Here is a 23,123-nt window from a genome sequence, read left to right as displayed (position 1 = left end):
GTCGGACAGATTGCTCTTGAGGGCGCAGATAAATGTCTGGAGAGGGAGAGAGATTCTGGTAACAAGCAACCTGAGCCAGTGCACACAGGCAGATGATTTACTAATGGAACAGAGAGTAGAGTCCAATAGAGTAATAACCAACCATGTGCCTGCCTGCCTCAAATGAATCTGCAAAGGAAGACATGGCTACATGCACCATGAAATTGGAGGATTCATTCCCTATACTCTTTTGTCTGGCTGAAATACACACAAGCCTGATTGCCGGTATCATGTTGATGGGCTAGCAATGGAATGCATTCAAAGGGAATAGTGTACACTACATGACAAAAAGTATGTGGAAACCTGCTCGTCGAACATCTCATTACAAAATCATGGTCATTACTTTGGAGCTGGTCCCCCCTTTGTTGCTATAACAGCCTCTAAGCTTCTGGGAAGCCTTTCCACTAAATGTTGGAACATTGCTGCGGGGACAAGCTTCCCTTCAGCCACAAGAACATTAATGAGGTTTGGCGCTATTTTTGAACGATTTGGCCTGGCACGCAGTCGGCGTTCCAATTGATCCCAAAGGTGTTCATTGGAGTTGAGGTCAGGGCTCACTGCAGACCAGTGAAGTTCTTCCACACCGATCTTGACAAACCATTTCTGTATGGACCTCGCTTTGTGCACAGGGGCATTGTCCTGCTGAAACAAAGATGTCTCTTCACTGGAACTAAGTGGCCTAGCCTGAACCATGAAAAACAGCCCCAGACCATTATTCCTCTTCCACCAAACTTTAAAATGACTTGTTGGAAAGGTGGCATCCTATGACGGTGCCACGTTGAAATTGACGGAGCTCTTCAATAATGCCATTCTACGGCCAATGTTTGTCTGTGAAGATTGCATGGCTGTGTGCTCAATTTTATACACCTGTCAGCAACGGGTGTGGCTGAAACAGCCAAATCGACTAATTTGAAGAGGTGTCCACATACTTTTGTATGTATAGTGTATTTATGTATCCAGCTGAAATAACATACTTGATTGACAGTGTTATTATAGTGTATAGAGAGAGGCAGATTAATATAATATCGAAATTGAGAGATTGTGATGGCTGGAAGATATCTCACCTGCAGTTCTTGTTACAGTTCTCTTCTGTTATACCGTCTTCATCCTCTCCCCAGACATCCACCGCCGAGAAGATCAAGGCCACCAGGACAGCGAAACAGCACACCAAAGCGAAGATTACGATGCATTTCTGCTGAGACTGCAAAAGAGAAGAAACACATTGACTGTTTGTTATTTTTATTTCGCCTAGAGATGGTCAAAGTGCCCCAACCTTGCACTCACACAGCCTGATGTATTGCACCACACAGCAAATCATAAATGATAGCAGCGTGTTACCAGGGGAATTTTACACAAACATGTACATACTGTGCATGGCCACATGTTCAGGCTCCACCATATGGCTCTACCATATGGAGAAGAGAAGCCAACAGGGAACCCACTGAAGAGGCCTTTTAATTCCAACCTGGTATTTATAGCCACTAACTTGACATATTTAGGCTGCATCCTGGATCCATATGGTGAAAAGGTGACCCTTGGTTGGAAGGATAATGATGGGAAAAGGGAGAACAAAGTAGTTACAGGGAGGGCAGGGCTGGTGGTAGAGTGATCTAATGAAAACAGGTTGATTCTGCCCTAAATCAATCATTTATGAGAAAGTACTGCTCGGGGCTTGTCCAAATCACATGGGACACTTGGACCTTGGCTAAGCCTGAAAAAGGGATATTGTAATGGCAGAAAATCTGCATTTTATACAGTATATCATCACAACACTGTATTTATTAGTCTCTCTCAGACAGATCATCTAATAAAATAATTGTGGGTATATCAATAACAAGGTCTTGAGGTCTAATGTAGTCAAATGCATTTTTATTAAAGTAAATATGCCAGTGGAAACTGTGTGAACAATATTATGTATGCTAATGGTGCACCCTTGTTACTAATTATGCTTAGATGGCATGTTCAGTGTCAATGGGGCGGCAGGGTAGCCTAGTGGTTGGACTAGTAACCGGAAGGTTGCAAGTTCAAACCCCCGAGCTGACAAGGTACAAATCTGTCGTTCTGCCCCTGAAAAGGCAGTTAACCCACTGTTCCTAGGCCGTCATTGAAAATAAGAATTTGTTCTTAACTGACTGCCTAGTTAAATAAAGGTAAAATAATATAAAAATGTTACCCCTAACATGTTTCAGCTCCTCTGTGCATCATCTGATGATGTGAGAGTGCTAAGCTATATTCACTCTGCTAATTATGATCCTCAAAGGGCACCAGCTGATAAACAACATGTGCCCATAGAAAGATATGCTGATGTTGAACTGGGAAATGTACTGTGGATTTATAATTAACATCATTTATACATGAATTATAATTGCTCCTTAGGCTACTTACATGTGGTTGCTCAGAATTTGAAATGGCCTTTACTGATCTATCAAGTTAATCATAAGCTTCAATGCCATGGGGCATAAAGAAAACTTGAAAACACACTTATGGTGACAGACCATGCATTTAGCGACTGATCCACTCAAACATAACAATCAGCAAACGAATGTGGTTGCTGTAATTCATTTAATAGTTAATTACCAAGTTATTACATAAACATTACAGAGACCGTTATCTACCCACCCACTAAAGGGTGTTTATCAAATCAAGATCAAATCACATTTTGTTTGTCACATGCACCGAATACAACAGGTTTTTATTTAATTTCATCTTTATTTAACAAGGTAGGTCAATTAAGAACAAATTCAAAATTTACAATGACGGCCTACCCCGGCCAAACCCTAACCCGGACAATGCTGGGCTAATTGTGCGCCACCCTATGGGACTCCCAATCATGGCTGGATGTGATACAGTCTGGATTCGAACCTGGGTCTGTAGGGACGACTCTAGCACTGAGATGCAGTGCCTTAGACCGGTCGGGAACACAAAACAGGTGTAGGCCTTACAGTGAAATGCTTACTTAAAAGCCCTTTATCAATAATGTGGTTTTACTAAAATAAACTATAAAAAATAAAGAATAAGAATAAAATGTAAAAATAACAAATTAAAGAGCAACAATAAAATAACAGTAATGAGGATATATACAGGGGGTACCGGTTAGTCAAGGTAATTGAAGTAATATGTACATGTAGGTAGAGGTAAAGTGACTGCATAGATAATAAACAGAGTAGCAGCAGCGTAAAAATGGTGAGGGGGGTTGGGAGGGGTTGGGGGTAGCCATTTTATTAGATGCTCAGAAGTCTTATGGCTAGGGGGTATAATCTGTTAAAATGCCTTTTGGACCTAGACTTGCCACTCCGGTACCACTTGCTGTGCGGTAGCAGTGAGAACAGTCTATGACTAGGGTGGCTGGAGTCTTTGGGAATGTTTAGGGCCTTCCTCTGACACCGCTTGGTATAGAAGTCCTGGATGTCAGGAAGATTAGCCCCAGTGATGTACTAGGCTGTACACATTTCCTTCGGTAGCGCCTTGCGGTTGGTGGCAGAGTAGTTGCCATACCAGGCGGAGATGCAACCAGTCAGGATGCTCTTGATGGTGCAGCTGTATAACTTTTTGAGGATCTGAGGACCCTTGCAGAATCTCTTCAGTCTCCTGAGGGGAATAGGCATTGTCGTGCCCTCTTCATGACTGTCTTGGGGTGTTTGGACCATGATAGTTTGTTGGTGATGTGAACAACAAGGAATTTGAAGCTCTCAACCTGCTCCACTACAGCCCCGTCGATGAGAATGGGGGAGTGCTCGGCCCTCCTTTCCTGTAATCCACGATCATCTCCTTTGTCTTGATCACGTTGAGGGAGAGCTTGTTATCCTGCCACCACACTGCCAGGTCTCTGACCTCCTCCCTATAGACTGTCTCATCGTTGTCGGTGATCAGGCCTACCACTGTTGTGTCGTCTGCAAACTTAATGATGGTGTTGGAGTCGTGCTTGGCCATGCAGTTATGGGTGAACAGGGAGCACAGGAAAGGACTGAGCACACACCCCTGAGGGGCCCCCATGTTGAGGATCAGCGTGGTAGATGTGTTTTAACCTACCATTACCACCTGGGGGTGACCCATCAGGAAGTCCAGGATCCAGTTGCAGAGGGAGGTTTTTAGTCCCAGTCCTTAGCTTAGTGATGAGCTTTAAGGGCACTGTGGGGTTGAACACTGAGCTGTAGTCAGTGAATAGCATTCTCATGTAGGGGTTCCATCTGTCCAGGTGGAAAAGGGCAGTGTGGATCTGTTGCGGCGGTATGCAAATTGGAGTGGGTATAGGGTTTCTGGGATAATGCTGTTGATGTTAGACATGATCAGCCCTTCAAATCACTTCATGGCTACAGATGTGAGTGCTACGGGTCAGTAGTCATTTAGGAAGATTACCTTGGTGTTCTTGGGCACAGGGATTATGGTGGTCTGCTTAAAACATGTTGGTATTACAGACTCGGTCAGGTACAGGTTGAAAATGTCAGTGAAGACACTTGACAGTTGGTCAGCGCATGCTTTGAGTACACGTCCTGGTAATCCGTCTGGCCTTGCGGCCTTGAGAATGTTGATCTGTTTAAAGGTCTTACTCACGTTGGCTACGAAGAGCGTGATCACACAGTTGTCATGGAACAGCTGGTGCTCTCATATGTATGCTTCAGTGTTGCTTGCCTCGAAGCACGCATAGAAGTCATTTAGCTCATCTGGTAGGCTTGTGTCACTGGGAAGCTTGCGACTGTGCTTCCCTTTCTAGTCCGTAATAGCCCTGTCACATCCGACGAGTGTCGGAGCCGGTGTGGTAGGATTCAATCTTAGTCCTAAATTGACGCTTTGCCTGTTTGATGGTTCGTTGGAGGGCATAACGGGATTCCTTGAAAGTGGCAGCTCTACCCTTTAGCTCAGTGCGGATGTTGCTTGTAATCCATGGCTTCTGGTAGGGTTATGTACATATGGTCATTGTAGGGATGACATTATCAATGCACTTATTGATGAAGCCAGTGACCGATTGTTATATATTGTTAATTCCATTCCTATACTTTAGATTTGTGTGTATTGTGTGTATTGTTGTGAAATTATTAGATATTAATTGTTAGATATTACTGCACTGTTGGAGCTAGAAACACCCACAATAGCGTCTGCTAAACACGTGTATGTGACCAATACAATGTTATTTTATTTGATGTGGTGTCATCGGAAGAATCACGAAAAACATATTCCAGCAAAACAGTCCTGTAGCTTAGCATCTGTGTCATCTGACCACTTCCGTATGGAGTGAGTTACTGGTACTTCCTGCTTTAGTTTTTGCTTGTAAGCAGGAATCAGGAGGATAGAGATAAGGTCAGATTTGCCAAATGGAGGGGGAGGGAGAGCTTTGTACACGTCTCTGTGTGTCGAGTAAAGGTGGTCTAGAGTTTTTTCCCCTCTGGTTGCACATGTAACATGCTGGTAGAAATGAGGTAAAATGGATTTAAGTTTCCCTGCATTAAAGTCCCCGGCCACTAGGAGCACCGCCTCTGGATGAGCATTTTCTTGTTTGCTTATGGTTTTATACAGCTCGTTGAGTTGGGTCTTAGTGCCAGCATCGGTTTGTGGTGGCATATGGACAGCTTACGAAAAATATTGAAGAAAACTCTCTTGGTAAATAGTGTGGTCTACAGCTTATCATGAGATACTCTACCTCAGGCGAGCAAAACCTTGAGACTTCCTTAATATTAGATTTCGTGCACCAGCTGTTGTTGACAAATAGACACAGACCACCACCCCTTGTCTTATCGGAGGCAGCTGTTCTATCTTGCCGATGCACGGAAAACCCAGCCAGCTGTATGTTATCCATGTCGTCGTTCAGCCACGTCTCGGTGAAACATAAGATTACAGTTTTTAAATGTCCTGTTGGTAGGATAGTCTTGATTGGAGCTCATCCAGTTTATTATCCAATAATTGTACGTTGGCTAATAGTGCGGATTGTAGAGGCGGATTCCCCAATCTCCGTTGGATTCTTATAAGGCATCCCGACCTACGTCCCCTATATCTCCGTCTCTTCTTCATGCGAAGGACAGGGATTTTGGCCTTGTCCAGTGTCTGAAGTAAATCCTTTGCGTCCGACTTGTTATTAAGAAAACAATCATTGTATGAGGAGAGTAATCACTGTTCTGATATTCAGAAGCTATTTTAGGTCCTGAGAGCCAGTGGCAGAAACATTATGTACAAAATAAGTTACACGAAATACCACACACAATAGCACAATTGGTTAGGAGCCCGAAAAACGACAGCCATCTCCTCCGGAGCCTGTTCTGTGTGTGTTTGCTTATTATATACTGTAGGCCAAGACTCTCCAACCGTGTTCCCAGAGAGCTACCCTCCTGTAGGTCTTCACTCCAACCCTAGTTGTAACTAACCTGATTCAGTTTATAACCCAGCTATTTATTAGAATAACATGAGCTAGATTAGGGTTGGAGCGAAAACCTACAGCATGGTAGCTCTCCAGGAACAGGGTTGGAGAGCCCTGATATAGGCTATTGCCGAGGGGGGCTCACTTATAATGAGAAAGTATTGGATAGCCATATATTGTATCGTCTAGTGACACTTTATATTCCAAAAACCCCAGGTTATAGTTTCCTCAGTGACCTGGTCAGTTTATAGTATATTTTATTGCTAGGATTTTGTTTGTCCTGTTTTTACATACTTGGGTGTCCTTGGAGGGTAGAAAAAGTGAACCATAACATCACATAATATCCATTGAAATATTCCTTCATGTACAGTATATTCTCATGTTATCCGTATCGATTAAAAGTATACCCAATGCACTTTGTACAGTGGTAAATCATAACTCCAACCAAAACATTGTTTATTGTGCCATTGATTTACAATCATGACCTAATTACTCCAAAACATCAAGCCTGTAAATAAAACAATATCAAATCAAATGTCCCCATCTCTAACTGCTGTAAAGGGAACCAACCATATTTACCCTTGAACACAAAGGGCCATTACATGGGTAGCATCACCAAGTTCAATACAACAAAAAAACAGTTATAGTTGTACATATACATTTCTCTAACATGATCATATAGGACCCCTGTGGGCACATTAGGACATATATGTGAATTATGTTTGTGTTGCTGGGAGGGGTCATATTGTATGTGCACTTGAGACACTGGCAGATATCTGCCTCTGGAAAGGGGCCAGAGTCAATAGACCCTCCATTACCAAAATCGTTCTCCCTTGCTGAAAAACAGCCGTGCCCTCCTCGGTGAACATCCTGTTAAACAATAACGCCCACTTTGGTAAGACTGAGAAAGAAACAGTAATCACCACCAACAAGAACACTGAGTACAAACAGCACTGCCCACCTTATGACAACTAAGTATCACACAGCAATGTCCAGTAATATGAATATAAGTATAGAGGATTATATAGGGACTTCAATCTCTGAACACAAAAGTCTACTCCTAATGAAACAAGTATCCAAATGGCTATAGGAACCGGAACACAATACATTTCTACTTGATTAATGCCTTCTAGGGGAGTTTCTTCTCGCCACTGTGCTTCTACATCTGCATTGCTTGCTCTTTGGGGTTTTAGGTTGGGTATCTGTCAAGCCCTTTTTGACAACTGCTGATATAAAAAGGGCTCTATAAAATATATTTGATTGATTGAGGCAACAGACCACATCTTCGACAAAGACATTAGACACCTCATTGGGTCCCACCCTCACTATTAAGAGGCTGGACTGACTTTGCGTGAAGCCGCAAGCCTGCTCAAAGTGCTTTAAAAGCTTCAAAGTTATAGTCCCTGTGAAAAGGCTGACTGGTACATGTCAGCTGGCAGGGTGCCCATCAGTCACACACCCAATTGAAGGGAAGGTCGACCTGGATGTGCATTCACATTCAGGGACCTGAGGTATACTGTAGATGCGTGCTGAATAGAGGGTGTTTCTTCATCAAGGATTAAAACATTAGGCGAAAATGTTAGAGGTGAAGGATGCAGTGGAAAGTTGGCCCATAACAGTTATTTTCCCAACTTGTGTGTATTCACTGCCGTTACAGTCAACTCGCTTTCAGAATGTTATGTAAGGTGAATTAAAACTATTTTACCATGGTAGTCATGGTTCTGTGGTATCATTCATTTAGAGCATTTTAACTAATTAGATTACTGTAATATTGAAAAGGGTAATGTAAATGTCTAGACGAGTCACAACTTATTTTCTTAGACACCCATAGTCAATTTTGTGTCTTACTGTACACAAGCAAAAGGCAGGCAAATGTCAGGGGATGATTATTCCTATTTTAGAGCTACAGACTACTCCTATTTTAGAGCTACCATGCCCTTATACTTCTCGAAGGAAAGGGGTACAGGTAGAGGGAAAACACTCAGACCTCGTATAGTGTTATGTTTTTATATCCTGGAATAATTTGACTAAAGTGGACTCTAAACATTGGAGAACCTCTGTAGAGAATGAAGTCCCATGGCGTGGACGCATTGTTTCATGAACATTTGAACAGCCAGTCTTGTTTTTGAGGCAAGTCAAGTATCTGTAAACCACTGCTGTGACCAGAGATTGTTTAGAGGCAAACCAAGTATCTGTAAACCACTGCTGTGACCAGAGATTGTTTTGAGGCAAGCCAAGTATCTGTAAACCACTGCTGTGACCAGAGATTGTTTAGATGCAAGCCAATTATCTGTAAGCCACTGCTGTGACCAGAGATGCAACTTCATTTTCCATTTCATTTGTACTCGCTGAAAATGTGATTCCAGAATAGATGAACAGCTGGAGCGTTTGCCTGTTGACTTCAGCCATTGACTTCAGCCTACATACAGTACAAGAATTGGAAAATGCTGTCCCTTAACACTTTAGCATGTATACAGCTATCCAGCTATACAGCTTATGCTCCCAACAAACCAGATTTGTCTTTCTTTCAGCATATACTTCAAGTGTTGAGCTATACTGATCGAAACTGACAGGGCCTGACAATCAGGGATTTATGGTTGGTTTCATAGAAGCTACAATCTAAATGTGCTTCCCTTGGGTCGGTCATATTTATAAGAAGATAATTGAAATAACTAAAAAGCAGAAATACATGCTTTAATTCATACTTGGCTCTCAGCAGTGATTAACAGATGGCTGCACACCTCTTCTGTACGGGTTCAGTAACCTACAACATCCCTTCATCAAGTCCCAGAGATCTCTAAGCACTCAGTTTTAACCTCTACCCACCCACAAGGTTGGTCTACCACAGTCCCTGTACCAGAAGAACTGTCATCACTCACCAGCCTCACCTTCAGAACACCTAGAAGCCAAACACATGCACATCCAGAGATACAACTTGTAACAGAAAGGGCAGGGGAAATTACATGATATAAATATTAAACTGTGTAAGAAAAAGTAGTTATACACTTGTGTTGAACATAAGTGCTCAAAAATGTAAAACAGGAAAAGCAATGACAACTGACTTAGATTGGAAATATTACTCTGGGCTTTTGCTAATGTCAGGTTTTTCAATCGTGACTTCTTTGTAAACACACCTTACTTTCCCATTAAAAAAAAAGACAATGATTTATCTTTTTCTGAGGAACATCTAATCGAAGAGGAGGATTTCTTATGGAACTTGGCATGTTGTACAGACAAGCAAGAAGCAGAGTATAACTATATGCTACACTCAATTTCCCATCTGCATTCTTGTGAGAGGATCTTCCATTCTAATTTAGTAGGGAAAGTCGAGGCCTACAGCACTTGTTGACATCTACCAACTTGGTACTTGTTAAAGAACAGGGCCCGGTTTCCCAATAGCGATGGAATTTAGGCTGACAAGTATTTTAAAGATGCATCTTTCAAACAATGGATGAATATGTCACATGCGTTTCCCAAAACACCCTGCAGAGATAATTGAGTCGTTGGAACATACGTTGATACTGATAGGATCGAAAGATAGGTAGTAACTGCTCTCGGATCAACTTTCTCCGTTCAAAATCTTTCCTTAACATTATAATTGTTGTACAATACTGATGACGGATCGACTCCTAGAGAGATAAGCCCACTATGGTTGCAAATATTGAGGCGGATTATTCTATTGCTTACCCAATAAAAACACACTAAAGTTACAGATTTGGCACACCAAAAAATGTTGCCTGCGCTGCAGAAGTCTAAATACTGTAGGTCTGCTAATACAGGATTAGTAAAGGCCCAGTGCACTACTATTTTTATGAATATATTTTTTGGGGTTCCCTGTTGTGTTTGACCAAAGCACCGATTGCACCGACGACCGTGTCAGCATGTACTGTGCCCGGCCCGCCACTGGATGTGCGCTTTAGTGTGCGATGGGACAAGGACATCTCTGCCGACCAAACCCTGCCCGAACCCAGACGACGCTGGGCTAATTGTGCGCCGCACCATGGGTCTCCCGGTTGCGGCCGGCTACAACAGAGCCTGCACTCGAATCCAGAATCTCTAGTGGCACAGCTAGCCAATGTGATGCAGTGCCTTAGATCGCTGCGCCAATTAGGAGGCCCAACGCTGCTCCTATCTAACAATGAACTTAGCCTTAAGCCTTAAGATGCTTTTCGGAAAAAGGGCTCTGATGATGCCTTTGGTAGATTGTTGTGGGTGCTGAGACTCATGATGAACACTGACAAACACACCGGGATGAAAGAATTGGAATGAATTCCAATGTGCACATTGGCTAACCAGACTATCTGCATTGTGTCCCGCCACCCACCACCTGCCAACACCTCTTTTACACTACTGCTACTCTCTGTTCATCATGTGTGCATAGCCACTTTAACCATATCTACATGTACAGTGCCTTGCGAAAGTATTCGGCCCCCTTGAACTTTGCGACCTTTTGCCACATTTCAGGCTTCAAACATAAAGATATAAAACTGTATTTTTTTGTGAAGAATCAACAACAAGTGGGACACAATCATGATGTGGAACGACATTTATTGGATATTTCAAACTTTTTTAACAAATCAAAAACTGAAAAATTGGGCGTGCAAAATTATTCAGCCCCTTTACTTTCAGTGCAGCAAACTCTCTCCAGAAGTTCAGTGAGGATCTCTGAATGATCCAATGTTGACCTAAATGACTAATGATGATAAATACAATCCACCTGTGTGTAATCAAGTCTCCGTATAAATGCACCTGCACTGTGATAGTCTCAGAGGTCCGTTAAAAGCGCAGAGAGCATCATGAAGAACAAGGAACACACCAGGCAGGTCCGAGATACTGTTGTGAAGAAGTTTAAAGCCGGATTTGGATACAAAAAGATTTCCCAAGCTTTAAACATCCCAAGGAGCACTGTGCAAGCGATAATATTGAAATGGAAGGAGTATCAGACCACTGCAAATCTACCAAGACCTGGCCGTCCCTCTAAACTTTCAGCTCATACAAGGAGAAGACTGATCAGAGATGCAGCCAAGAGGCCCATGATCACTCTGGATGAACTGCAGAGATCTACAGCTGAGGTGGGAGACTCTGTCCATAGGACAACAATCAGTCGTATATTGCACAAATCTGGCCTTTATGGAAGAGTGGCAAGAAGAAAGCCATTTCTAAAAGATATCCATAAAAAGTGTCGTTTAAAGTTTGCCACAAGCCACCTGGGAGACACACCAAACATGTGGAAGAAGGTGCTCTGGTCAGATGAAACCAAAATTTAACTTTTTGGCAACAATGCAAAATGTTATGTTTGGCATAAAAGCAACACAGCTCATCACCCTGAACACACCATCCCCACTGTCAAACATGGTGGTGGCAGCATCATGGTTTGGGCCTGCTTTTCTTCAGCAGGGACAGGGAAGATGGTTAAAATTGATGGGAAGATGGATGGAGCCAAATACAGGACCATTCTGGAAGAAAACCTGATGGAGTCTGCAAAAGACCTGAGACTGGGACGGAGATTTGTCTTCCAACAAGACAATGATCCAAAACATAAAGCAAAATCTACAATGGAATGGTTCAAAAATAAACATATCCAGGTGTTATAATGGGCAAGTCAAAGTCCAGACCTGAATCCAATCGAGAATCTGTGGAAAGAACTGAAAACTGCTGTTCACAAATGCTCTCCATCCAACCTCACTGAGCTCGAGCTGTTTTGCAAGGAGGAATGGGAAAAATTTCAGTCTCTCGATGTGCAAAACTGATAGAGACATACCCCAAGCGACTTACAGCTGTAATCGCAGCAAAAGGTGGCGCTACAAAGTATTAACTTAAGGGGGCTGAATAATTTTGCACGCCCAATTTTTCAGTTTTTGATTTGTTAAAAAAGTTTGAAATATCCAATAAATGTCGTTCCACTTCATGATTGTGTCCCACTTGTTGTTGATTCTTCACAAAAAAATACAGTTTTATATCTTTATGTTTGAAGCCTGAAATGTGGCAAAAGGTTGCAAAGTTCAAGGGGGCCGAATACTTTCGCAAGGCACTGTATGGCTTTATTTTATATACTACTTAAAAGTTATTACATTAAGAAGAGTTATCCAGTTATCCAGTGGATATTAAATTATGTTGTACCAAGAACAGAGTGAGGGCCCTCCGTTGGGTGAGCCCACAGGAAAATCTTCATATATGTTCTTGTTTACATGTTACGTAATGTACCAACATACAGTACATACATGTTGTTTCAAAGCAACACACAAGAGATCATACCCTTAAATCAGCCTCATTTATCAAACATTCAAGTGGGATCAATTTATTGGTACACTAATTCACAGTGAAATTGATCAAACTTAAGCAAACAATCTGTAATCACGATATTGAATTGATAGATTAGGATTGCCCCTAAAATGGAGTTCAAGGACTTTTAAATTGATTCAGTTAAGTTCCATAGAACTGCTGCTGCCATCAGAACAAACAAAAGCATACCTAAAATAAATTATTGAAACCATTTTCAATAATTAATAATTATATAACATACTTATTTACAAGCACAATGATTTACAACATTTGTGTCATTGAACTATTCCCCAGACCACAATATAAAAGATTTCTCATCACCTGATGTTGCACTGTGTCTTCGGCGTGCATATCTCTGACACCTGCAACAAAGTGCTGGCAAATGCACCCACCACCTAGTCCAAACAGTGTCTGGTTCCTCAGTCTCCTGGCTCCTGTCTTCTTATTCACTGTCTTTCTACCGCTATGCCCATCACACAGTGTTGTTCACTACAGTACTGTGCCTCCTCTTTAAATGACAGTGTGTAGGTCCCCTGAGCCAGTGAGTCAGGACAGTGTGTCCTGTCAGCCGGATGAGTCTCTGCACATACTCAGCACATCAAGGCTAGGCACTCTGGGATATATGGTCTTTCGCTGGACACGCTCACTCCTTTTCCATTTCCAGAGTGAAGGACAGACTGTATTCATGTTGGCTGATGGCCCAGACAAGATACTTACAGTGCAAATGGTACCATTTTTCCATGGCCCTGATATTTCCATCTAGAAGTGCAGAGATGCTCAAGTTGGGTTGTGTTGGTTTAAAATGAATAATTTGTTATACTGGTTTGGTTTTGTCCAAAGGCTGGTTAAAAGCCTCACAGAGGAATGTGTGACACCATGACACAAAAGTGCGACACAACAGTGCGACTTCAGAAATGTTGCAGAGCCCCAGGTACCCCAGGACCAAGATTGACATGGAAATTCAACTAAGGAACAAGCAAATGGCAATATCAGATTCATGTAGCCTACATTCTGTATAGGCTACTGCAAACTGATCCTCACATTAACATAGTGCCCATAACTCTTTTGACATATTTGATCCTGTAAAGTCAGAACTGTGAATTAATGATAATGAGTTGGGCTTAGAGCTTGGCAAACAAGTCCAGCCAGCTTATTGATAGCTGTATTGGTGCGGAGAATGTCTGGCGAAATGCCAGATATTTCAGTTTCAATCTGACAGCTAGTCACATAGCTACACTTGCATTAACAGTGAGTGGTTAGCAGCATTAACATCTGCTAACCATGTGTATGTGACAAATACAATTTGATTTGATTTGATAGCTGAACCAATCAATGGAACCTGGATCTCATCTGTCATGAAGACAAGCAGAAAGGAGGTGGCGGGATGGAATATCAAGGGGAATTTTGGTTTCAAGGATAAGTAGCCTAATCAGCTCTGACACAAATGATAGTAACAGCTTAGTTGAAGAGGGCTGATATGGAGTGAGATAACCTATACAAATCCTGTACTTGAAAGTGTCATGTAAGCCTCCATTTCAGCATGCACGTTATAAGCCTACACATCTGATAATATAATCTACAATCACTGGTACACCATCATATGGTAAGATTGGCTGTGATCAGGCTTATCTGCCAACAGTTAGCATTAGCATAATTGTTGTCACTCAATTTACAGTTTATCCTAGACACCCAACTCACTGTTTCTTTCCTAATGTAATATCACCACTTAAACAAGAGACAAGCCAAGTCTCAATCTGTTGGCAATTTATGCAGAGGCATTACTGTTGCAACATTCATCAATACCCAATCAGCGGGGGATTGCCATCAATTCATTCCATCGGTACTGGGCCTAAAGGTTAGCGCTGATCCCTGCAAGAACTTTCATCACTCCAGTCTGCATTATGAGAAGTAATTTACTATTTCAATACTAACATGTTACAGAAAAAATGTAGCCTGCCACATGGTCTAGGTCAGTACCTATCTAATTTACAGTACCAGTCAAAAGTTTGGACACTCCTACTCATTCAAGGGTTTTTCTTTATTTTTACTATTTTCTACATTGTAGTCATCAAAACTATGAAATAACACATACGGAATCTTGTACTAACCAAAACAGTGTTACATTCAAAATATATTTTAGATTCTTCAAAGTAGCCACCTTTTGCCTCGATGACAGCTTTGCACACTCTTCACCTGGAATGCTTTTCCAACAAAGGAGATCGCAATATGCTGAACACTTGTTGGCTACTTTTCCTTCACTCTGTGGTCCAACTCATCCCAAACATCACAGTTGGGTTGAGGTCAGGTGATTGTGGCCAGGTCATCTGATGCAGCACTCCATCACTCTCCTTCTTGGTAAAATAGCCCTTACAAAGCCTGGAGTTGGGTCATTGTCCTGCTGAAAAACAAATAGTCCCACTAAACACAAACAAGATGGGATTGCATAAGACTGCATAATGCTGTGGTATCCATGCGGGTTAAGTGTGCCTTGAATTCTAAATAAATCACTGACAGTGTCACCAGCAAAGCACCATCACACCTCCTCCTCCCTGCTTCACGGTGGGAACCACACATGGGGAGATAATCCCTTCACCTACTCTGCATCTCACAAAGACACGGCCGTTGGAACCAAAAATCTCAAATTTGGACTCATCGACCAAAGGATACAGTGGCTTGTGAAAGTATTCACCCCCTTGGCATTTTTCCTATTTTGTTGCCTTACAAGCTGGAATTAAAATCGATTTTGGGGGGTTTTATCATTTGATTTACACAAAATGCCTATCAATTTGAAGATACAAATATTTTTATTGTGAAACAAACAATAAATAAGACAAAAAAACTGAAAACTTGAGCGTGCATAACTATTCACCCCTCTATAGTCAATACTTTGTGAGCCACCTTTTGCAGAAATTACAGCTGCAAGTCTCTTCGGGTATGTCTCTATAAGCTTGGCACATCTAGCCACTGGGATTCTTGCCCATTCTTCAAGGCAAAACTGCTCCAGCTCCTTCAAGTTGGATGGGTTCCGCTGGTGTACAGCAATCTTTAAGTCATACCACAGATTCTCAATTGGATTGAGGTCTGGGCTTTGACTAGACTAGGTTTGTCCTCTGACAAATCAACTGTAAATTTCGGTGTTCCTCAAGGTTCCGTTTTAGGACCACTATTGTTTTCACTATATATTTTACCTCTTGGGGATGTTATTCGAAAACATAATGTTGACTTTCACTGCTATGCGGATGATACACAGCTGTACATTTCAATGAAACATGGTGAAGCCCCAAAATTGCCCTTGCTAGAAGAATGTGTTTCAGACATAAGGAAGTGGATGGCTGCAAACTTTCTACTTTTAAACTCGGACAAAACAGAGATGCTTGTTCTAGGTCCCAAGAAACAAAGAGATCTTCTGTTGAATCTGACAATTAATCTTAATGGTTGTACAGTCGTCTCAAATAAAACTGTGAAGGACCTCGGCGTTACTCTGGACCCTGATCTCTCTTTTGAAGAACATATCAAGACCATTTCAAGGACAGCTTTTTTCCATCTACGTAACATTGCAAAAATCAGAAACTTTCTGTCCAAAAATGATGCAGAAAAATTAATCCATGCTTTTGTCACTTCTAGGTTAGACTACTGCAATGCTCTACTTTCCGGCTACCCGGATAAAGCACTAAATTAACTTCAGTTAGTGCTAAATACGGCTGCTAGAATCCTGACTAGAACCAAAAAAATTGATCATATTACTCCAGTGCTAGCCTCTCTACACTGGCTTCCTGTCAAAGCAAGGGCTGATTTCAAGGTTTTACTGCTAACCTAAAAAGCATTACATGGGCTTGCTCCTACCTATCTCTCTGATTTGGTCCTGCCGTACATACCTACACGTACGCTACGGTCACAAGACGCAGGCCTCCTAATTGTCCCTAGAATTTCTAAGCAAACAGCTGGAGGCAGGGCTTTCTCCTATAGAGCTCCATTTTTATGGAACTGTCTGCCTACCCATGCCAGAGACGGTCTCAACCTTTAAGTCTCTACTGAAGACTCATCTCTTCAGTGGGTCATATGATTGAGTGTAGTCTGGCCCAGGAGTGGGACGGTGAACGGAAAGGCTCTGGAGCAACGAACCGCCCTTGCTGTCTCTGCCTGGCCGGTTCCCCTCTTTCCACTGGGATTCTCTGCCTCTAACCCTATTACAGGGGCTGAGTCACTGGCTTACTGGGGCTCTCTTATGCCGTCCCTGGAGGGGGTGCGTCACCTGAGTGGGTTGAGTCACTGATGTGGTCATCCTGTCTGGGTTGTGCCGTGGCGGAGGTCTTTGTGGCCTATACTCAGCCTTGTCTCAGGATGGTAAGTTGGTGGTTGAAGATATCCCTCTAGTGGTGTGGGGGCTGTGCTTTGGCAAAGTGGGTGGGGTTATATCCTTCCTGTTTGGCCCTGTCCGGGGGTGTCCTCGGATGGGGCCACAGTGTCTCCTGACCCCTCCTGTCTCAGCCTCCAGTATTTATGCTGCAGTAGTTTATGTGTCGGGGGGCTAGGGTCAGTTTGTTATATCTGGAGTACTTCTCCTGTCCTATTCGGTGTCCTGTGTGAATCTAAGTGTGCGTTCTCTAATTCTCTCTTTCTCTCTCTCGGAGGACCTGAGCCCTAGGACCATGCCCCAGGACTACCTGACATGATGACTCCTTGCTGTCACCAGTCCACCTGGCCGTGCTGCTGCTCCAGTTTCTTTCAACTGTTCTGCCTTATTATTATTCGACCATGCTGGTCATTTATGAACATTTGAACATCTTGGCCATGTTCTGTTATAATCTCCACCCGGCACAGCCAGAAGAGGACTGGCCATCCCACATATGCTCTCTCTAATTCTCTCTTTCTTTCTCTCTCTCGGAGGACCTGAGCCCTAGGACCATGCCCCAGGAATACCTGACATGATGACTCCTTGCTGTCCCCAGTCCACCTGACTGTGCTGCTGCTCCAGTTTCAACTGTTCTGCCTTATTATTATTCGACCATGCTGGTCATTTATGAACATTTGAACATCTTGACCATGTTCTGTTATAATCTCCACCCGGCACAGCCAGAAGAGGACTGGCCACCCCACATAGCCTGGTTTCTCTCTAGGTTTCTTCCTAGGTTTTGGCCTTTCTAGGGAGTTTTTCCTAGCCACCGTGCTTCTACACCTGCATTGCTTGCTGTTTTGGGGTTTTAGGCTGGGTTTCTGTACAGCACTTTGAGATATCAGCTGATGTACGAAGGGCTATATAAATAAATTTGATTTGATTTGATTTGACTAGGCCATTCCAAGACATTTACATTTTTCCACTTAAACCACCCAAGTGTTGCTTTAGCAGTATGATTTGGGTCATTGTCCTGCTGGAAGGTGAACCTCCGTCCCTGTCTCAAATCTCTGGAAGACTGAAACAGGGTTCCCTCAAGAATTTCCCTGTATTTAGCGTCATCCATCATACCTTAAATTCTGGCCAGTTTCCCAGTCCCTGCCAATAAAAAACATTGTGATGAGAGGTGCTGGGTTTGCGCCAGACATAGCATTTTCCTTGATGGCCAAATAGCTCAATTTTAGTCTAATCTGACTAAACGACATTTATTGGATATTTCAAACTTTTTTTAACAAATCAAAAACTGAAAAATTGGGCGTGCAAAATTATTCAGCCCCCTTAAGTTAATACTTTGTAGACTCCATCAGGTTTTCTTCCAGAATGGTCCTGTATTTGGCTCCATCCATCTTCCTATCAATGTTAACCATCTTCCCTGTCCCTGCTGAAGAAAAGCAGGCCCAAACCATGATGCTGCCACCACCATGTTTGACAGTGGAGATGGTGTGTTCAGGGTGATGAGCTGTGTTGCTTTTACGCCAAATGTAACGTTTTGCATTGTTGCCAAAAAGTTCAATTTTGGTTTCATCTGACCAGAGCACCTTCTTCCACATGTTTGGTGTGTCTCCCAGGTGGCTTGTGGCAAACTTTAAACAACACTTTTTATGGATATCTTTAAGAAATGGCTTTCTTCCTGCCACTCTTCCATAAAGGCCAGATTTGTGCAATATACGACTGATTGTTGTCCTATGGACAGAGTCTCCCACCTCAGCTGTAGATCTCTGCAGTTCATCCAGAGTGATCATGGGCCTCTTGGCTGCATCTCTGATCAGTCTTCTCCTTGTATGAGCTGAAAGTTTAGAGGGACGGCCAGGTCTTGGTAGATTTGCAGTGGTCTGATACTCCTTCCATTTCAATATTATCGCTTGCACAGTGCTCCTTGGGATGTTTAAAGCTTGGGAAATCTTTTTGCATCCAAATCCGGCTTTAAACTTCTTCACAACAGTATCTCGGACCTGCCTGGTGTGTTCCTTGTTCTTCATGATGCTCTCTGCAATAAATGTCGTTCCACTTCATGATTGTGTCCCACTTGTTGTTGATTCTTCACAAAAAAATACAGTTTTGAATCTTTATGTTTGAAGCCTGAAATGTGGCAAAAGGTCGCAAAGTTCAAGGGGGCCGAATACTTTCGCAAGGCACTGTACATATGAGATGAGTAATGTAGGGTATGTAATATAAAAGTGGCATTGTTTAAAGTGGCTAGTGATACATGTATTACATAAAGATGGCAAGATGCAGTAGATGGTACAGAGTACAGTATATACATATACATATGAGATGAGTAATGTAGGGTATGTAAACATTATATTAAGTGGCATTGTTTAAAGTGGCTACTGATACATTTTTACATACATTTTTCCATTATTAAAGTGGCTGGAGTTGAGTCAGTATGTTGGCAGCAGCCACTCAATGTTAGTGGTGGCTGTTTAACAGTCTGATGGCCTTGAGATAGAAGCTGTTTTTCAGTCTCTCGGTCCCTGCTTTGATGCACCTCTACTGACCTCGCCTTCTGGAAGATAGCGGGGTGAACAGGCAGTGGCTCGGGTGGTTGTTGTCCTTGATGATCTTTATGGCCTTCCTGTGACATTGGGTGGTGTAGGTGTCCTGGACGGCAGGTAGTTTGCCCCCGGTGATGCGTTGTGCAGACCTCACTACCCTCTGGAGAGCCTTACGGTAGTGGGCGGAGCAGTTGCCGTACCAGGCGGTGATACAGCGCGACAGGATGCTCTCGATTGTACATCTGTAAAAGTTTGTGAGTGCTTTTTGGTGACAAGCCAAATTTCTTCAGCCTCCTGAGGTTGAAGAGGCACTGCTGCGCCTTCTTCACCACGCTGTCTGTGTGGGTGGACCAATTCAGTTTGTCCGTGATGTGTACGCTGAAGAACTTACTACCCTCTCCACTACTGTCACGTCGATGTGGATATGGGGGTGCTCCCTCTGCTGTTTCCCGAAGTCCACGATCATCTCCTTTGTTTTGTTGACGTTGAGTGAGGTTATTTTCCTGACACCACACTCTGAGGGCCCTCACCTCCTCCCTGTAGGCCGTCTCGTCGTTGTTGGTAATCAAGCCTACCACTGTAGTGTCGTCTGAAAACTTGTTGATTGAGTTGGTGGCTTGCATGGCCACGCAGTCGTGGGTGAACAGGGACTGCAGGAGAGGGCTCAGAACGCACCCTTGTGGGGCCCCGGTGTTGAGGATCAGCGGGGTGGAGATGTTGTTACCTACCCTCACCACCTGGGGGCAGCCCGTCAGGAAGTCCAGTATCCAGTTGCACAGACCCAGGGTCTCGAGCTTGATGACGAGTTTGGAGGGTACTGGGGTGTTAAATGCTGAGCTGTAATCGATGAACAGCATTCTCACATAGGTATTCCTCTTGTCCAGATGGGTTAGGGCAGTGTGCAGTGTGGTTGCGATTGCGTCGTCGGTGGACCTATTGGGGCGGTAAGCAAATTGGTGTGGGTTTAGGGTGTCAGGTAGGGTGGAGGTGCTATGGTCCTTGACTAGTCTCTCAAAGCACTACATGATGATGGAAGTGAGTGCTATGGGGCGGTAGTCGTTTAGCTCAGATACCTTAGCTTTCTTGGGAACAGGAACAATGGTGGCCCTCTTGAAGCATGTGGGAACAGCAGACTGGGATAAGGATTGATTGAATATGTCCGTATACACACCAGCCAGCTGGTCTGCGCATGCTCTGAGGCCGCGGCCGGGGATGCCGTCTGGGCCTGCAGCCCTGCGAGGGTTAACACGTTTAAATGTTTTACTCACGTCAGCTGCAGTGAAGGAGAGTCCACAGGTTTTGGTAGTGGGCCGTGTCAGTGGCACTGTATTATCCTCAAAGCGAGCAAAGAAGTTGTTTAGTCTGTCTGGGAGCAAGACATCCTGGTCCGTGACAGGGCTGGTTTGCTTTTTGTGATACGTGATTGACTGTACACCCTGCCACATACCTCTTGTGTCTGAGCCGTTGAATTGCGACTATACTTTGTCTCTATACTGACACTTAGCTTGTTTGATTGCCTTGCGGAGGGAATAGCTAGACTGTTTGTATTCGGTCATGTTTCCGGTCACCTTGCCCTGGTTAAAAGCAGTGGTTCGCTCTTTCAGTTTCGTGCGAGCTGCCATCATTCCACAGTTTCTGGTTTGGGAATGTTTTAATAGTTGCTGTGGGTACGACATCGCCAATGCACTTGCAAATAAACTTGCTCATCGAATCAGTGTATTCATCAATGTTGTTGTTTGACGCAGTGCGGAACATATTCCAATCCACGTGATTGAAGCAATCTTGAAGCGTGGAATCAGATTGGTCGGACCGGCGTTGAACAGACCTGAGCGCAGGACCTTCCTGTTTTAATCTCTGTTTTTTTCTGGGAGCAACAAAATGGAGTCTTGGTCAGCTTTTCCAAAAAAGAGGGCGGGGGAGGGCCTTATATGCGTCACAGAAGTTAGAATAACAATGATCCAGGGTTTTACCAGCCCTGGTTGCACAATCGATATGCTGATAGAATTTAGGGAGTCTTGTTTTCAGATTAGCCTTGTTAAAATCCCCAGCTACAATGAATTCAGCCTATATATTAAATTCATATATTTTTTATTCATATTTTTCAGGGGGTGCTCCAGCACCCTTAGCACCTCTACTTCCAGTGGCTATGCCCCTCTCTCCTCTGTCTCTCAGAGTAGTAGCTGGTAAAGATTGCGTCTACTATAGTCTGAAGGACTGGGAAGCGCTCCCTGCCTTGCATGGCAGCTCAGCCCATTAATTACAGCCAGGGCCCTCCTGATCAATAAGTCAATTAAGCCTCCATTAGAGCGACATGAGAGCTGAGGCCTCCAGACACCTACTAATGCCAGACTGGAGAAAACTTCCCCACATTCCTGTGAATCATCAGCCCGGGACTTTAATGACCAGAGGACAGCTGGTGCAGAACGAACACCATAATAAATAGGAAAATTGTGATGGGAATTCCTAAACTGCTGCACTGACAGAAAAACAGCCATTTTACACAAGACAATGGATCATTTAAATACTATCTGTGTCAGAGGACTCTGCTGCCTGTCAGAATAGAAAAGCCTTGAACACGTCAAATGCAAAGGTAGGCAAAACAAACAAATTTGTGCAGAAACATCCGTTTTAGGAGCTGCAATAGGCTACCACTGTTCTCCATTTACAGTAGGAATAGTATATTTTTTGCAGACTCCTCCGGTTCTTCTAATGTTGCTTCTTGCTTCCTGCCTCAGCCCTCTCTGCATATCTGTAGAGTATCATATTGCCATGGGCAGGTCACTATCCACTATCAACCTCTCTCCATAGGGACCATCTTTACTGTGGAATCAGCACGATTTATAATGGCACTGCCAGGACTGATCTGTGTCTGGTTTAGAGGGGGTGTAAACTCCCATCAGGACTGTTCTAAGCCGCATACTTAAAAGCCAGACTCCGACACACTCTGCAAGCTAAATAACTTTAATTAAAGCTTTGCCAATAGGAACAAGTGTGCTTATCTCTTGACAAGCCACAGGCAAAATTCATTCATTAAGGAGGAGGTAAAAACAATGAGCAAATGTTTTGACTTCAGGGGAGATTCCAGGACATGACGGGGTTTAATTATTTGGTCTTTGTTTCAAGCAGGGTTTTTGTCTGTAAAGAACATAATCAGCAGATCGTGTAACCGGAGGTATTGTTATTAATCAAAGGAGGATTATCTTTCTTTTTATGAGTATACTTTGCTTTACATTCGATACATTATGATCACAGTCTATAATCCAACGACCTGACAGGTGTGGCATATCAGGAAGTTCTGAGTGAGCGTGCAATTGTCATGCAGACTGCAAGAATGTTACTTTTCTCAAGAGAATTTGGACAAACTGTCAGAAACCGTCTTAGGGAAGCTCCTCTCCATGCTCATTGTCTTCACCAGGGTATTGGACTGACTGCAGTTCGGCATCGTAACCAAATTCAGTTGGCAAATACTCACCTTCGATGGCCACTGGCACACTGGAGAAGTGTGCTCTTCATGGATGAATTCCGGTATCAATTGTAAGGGGCAAATGGCAGACCATGTGTATGGCGT

General features: G+C 43.3%; 1 protein-coding gene across 2 annotated transcripts in view; it reads right to left on the bottom strand.

Moving 5' to 3' along the window:
- The window catches only part of LOC139381554 (inactive phospholipase D5-like), a 104,047-nt gene that overhangs the window by 24,675 nt on the left and 56,249 nt on the right, over window positions 1-23,123 (bottom strand). Inside the window, exons 1-2 of one of the 2 annotated variants that reach the window (XM_071125189.1) lie at window positions 12,989-13,186; window positions 1,104-1,240 (exon numbers count right to left, since the gene is read on the bottom strand). In XM_071125189.1, the coding sequence (XP_070981290.1) occupies window positions 1,104-1,240; window positions 12,989-13,018 (167 nt within the window). In that variant the 5' untranslated portion in view covers window positions 13,019-13,186. Of the gene's footprint in view, window positions 1-1,103; window positions 1,241-12,988; window positions 13,187-23,123 lie in introns of those variants that run through there. The other variant, XM_071125188.1, reaches the window with a different exon arrangement.

Source organism: Oncorhynchus clarkii, chromosome 23 (assembly GCF_045791955.1).
Source record: "Oncorhynchus clarkii lewisi isolate Uvic-CL-2024 chromosome 23, UVic_Ocla_1.0, whole genome shotgun sequence".
NCBI lineage: Eukaryota > Metazoa > Chordata > Actinopteri > Salmoniformes > Salmonidae > Oncorhynchus > Oncorhynchus clarkii.
This window is presented reverse-complemented; position numbering and strand designations above follow the sequence as displayed.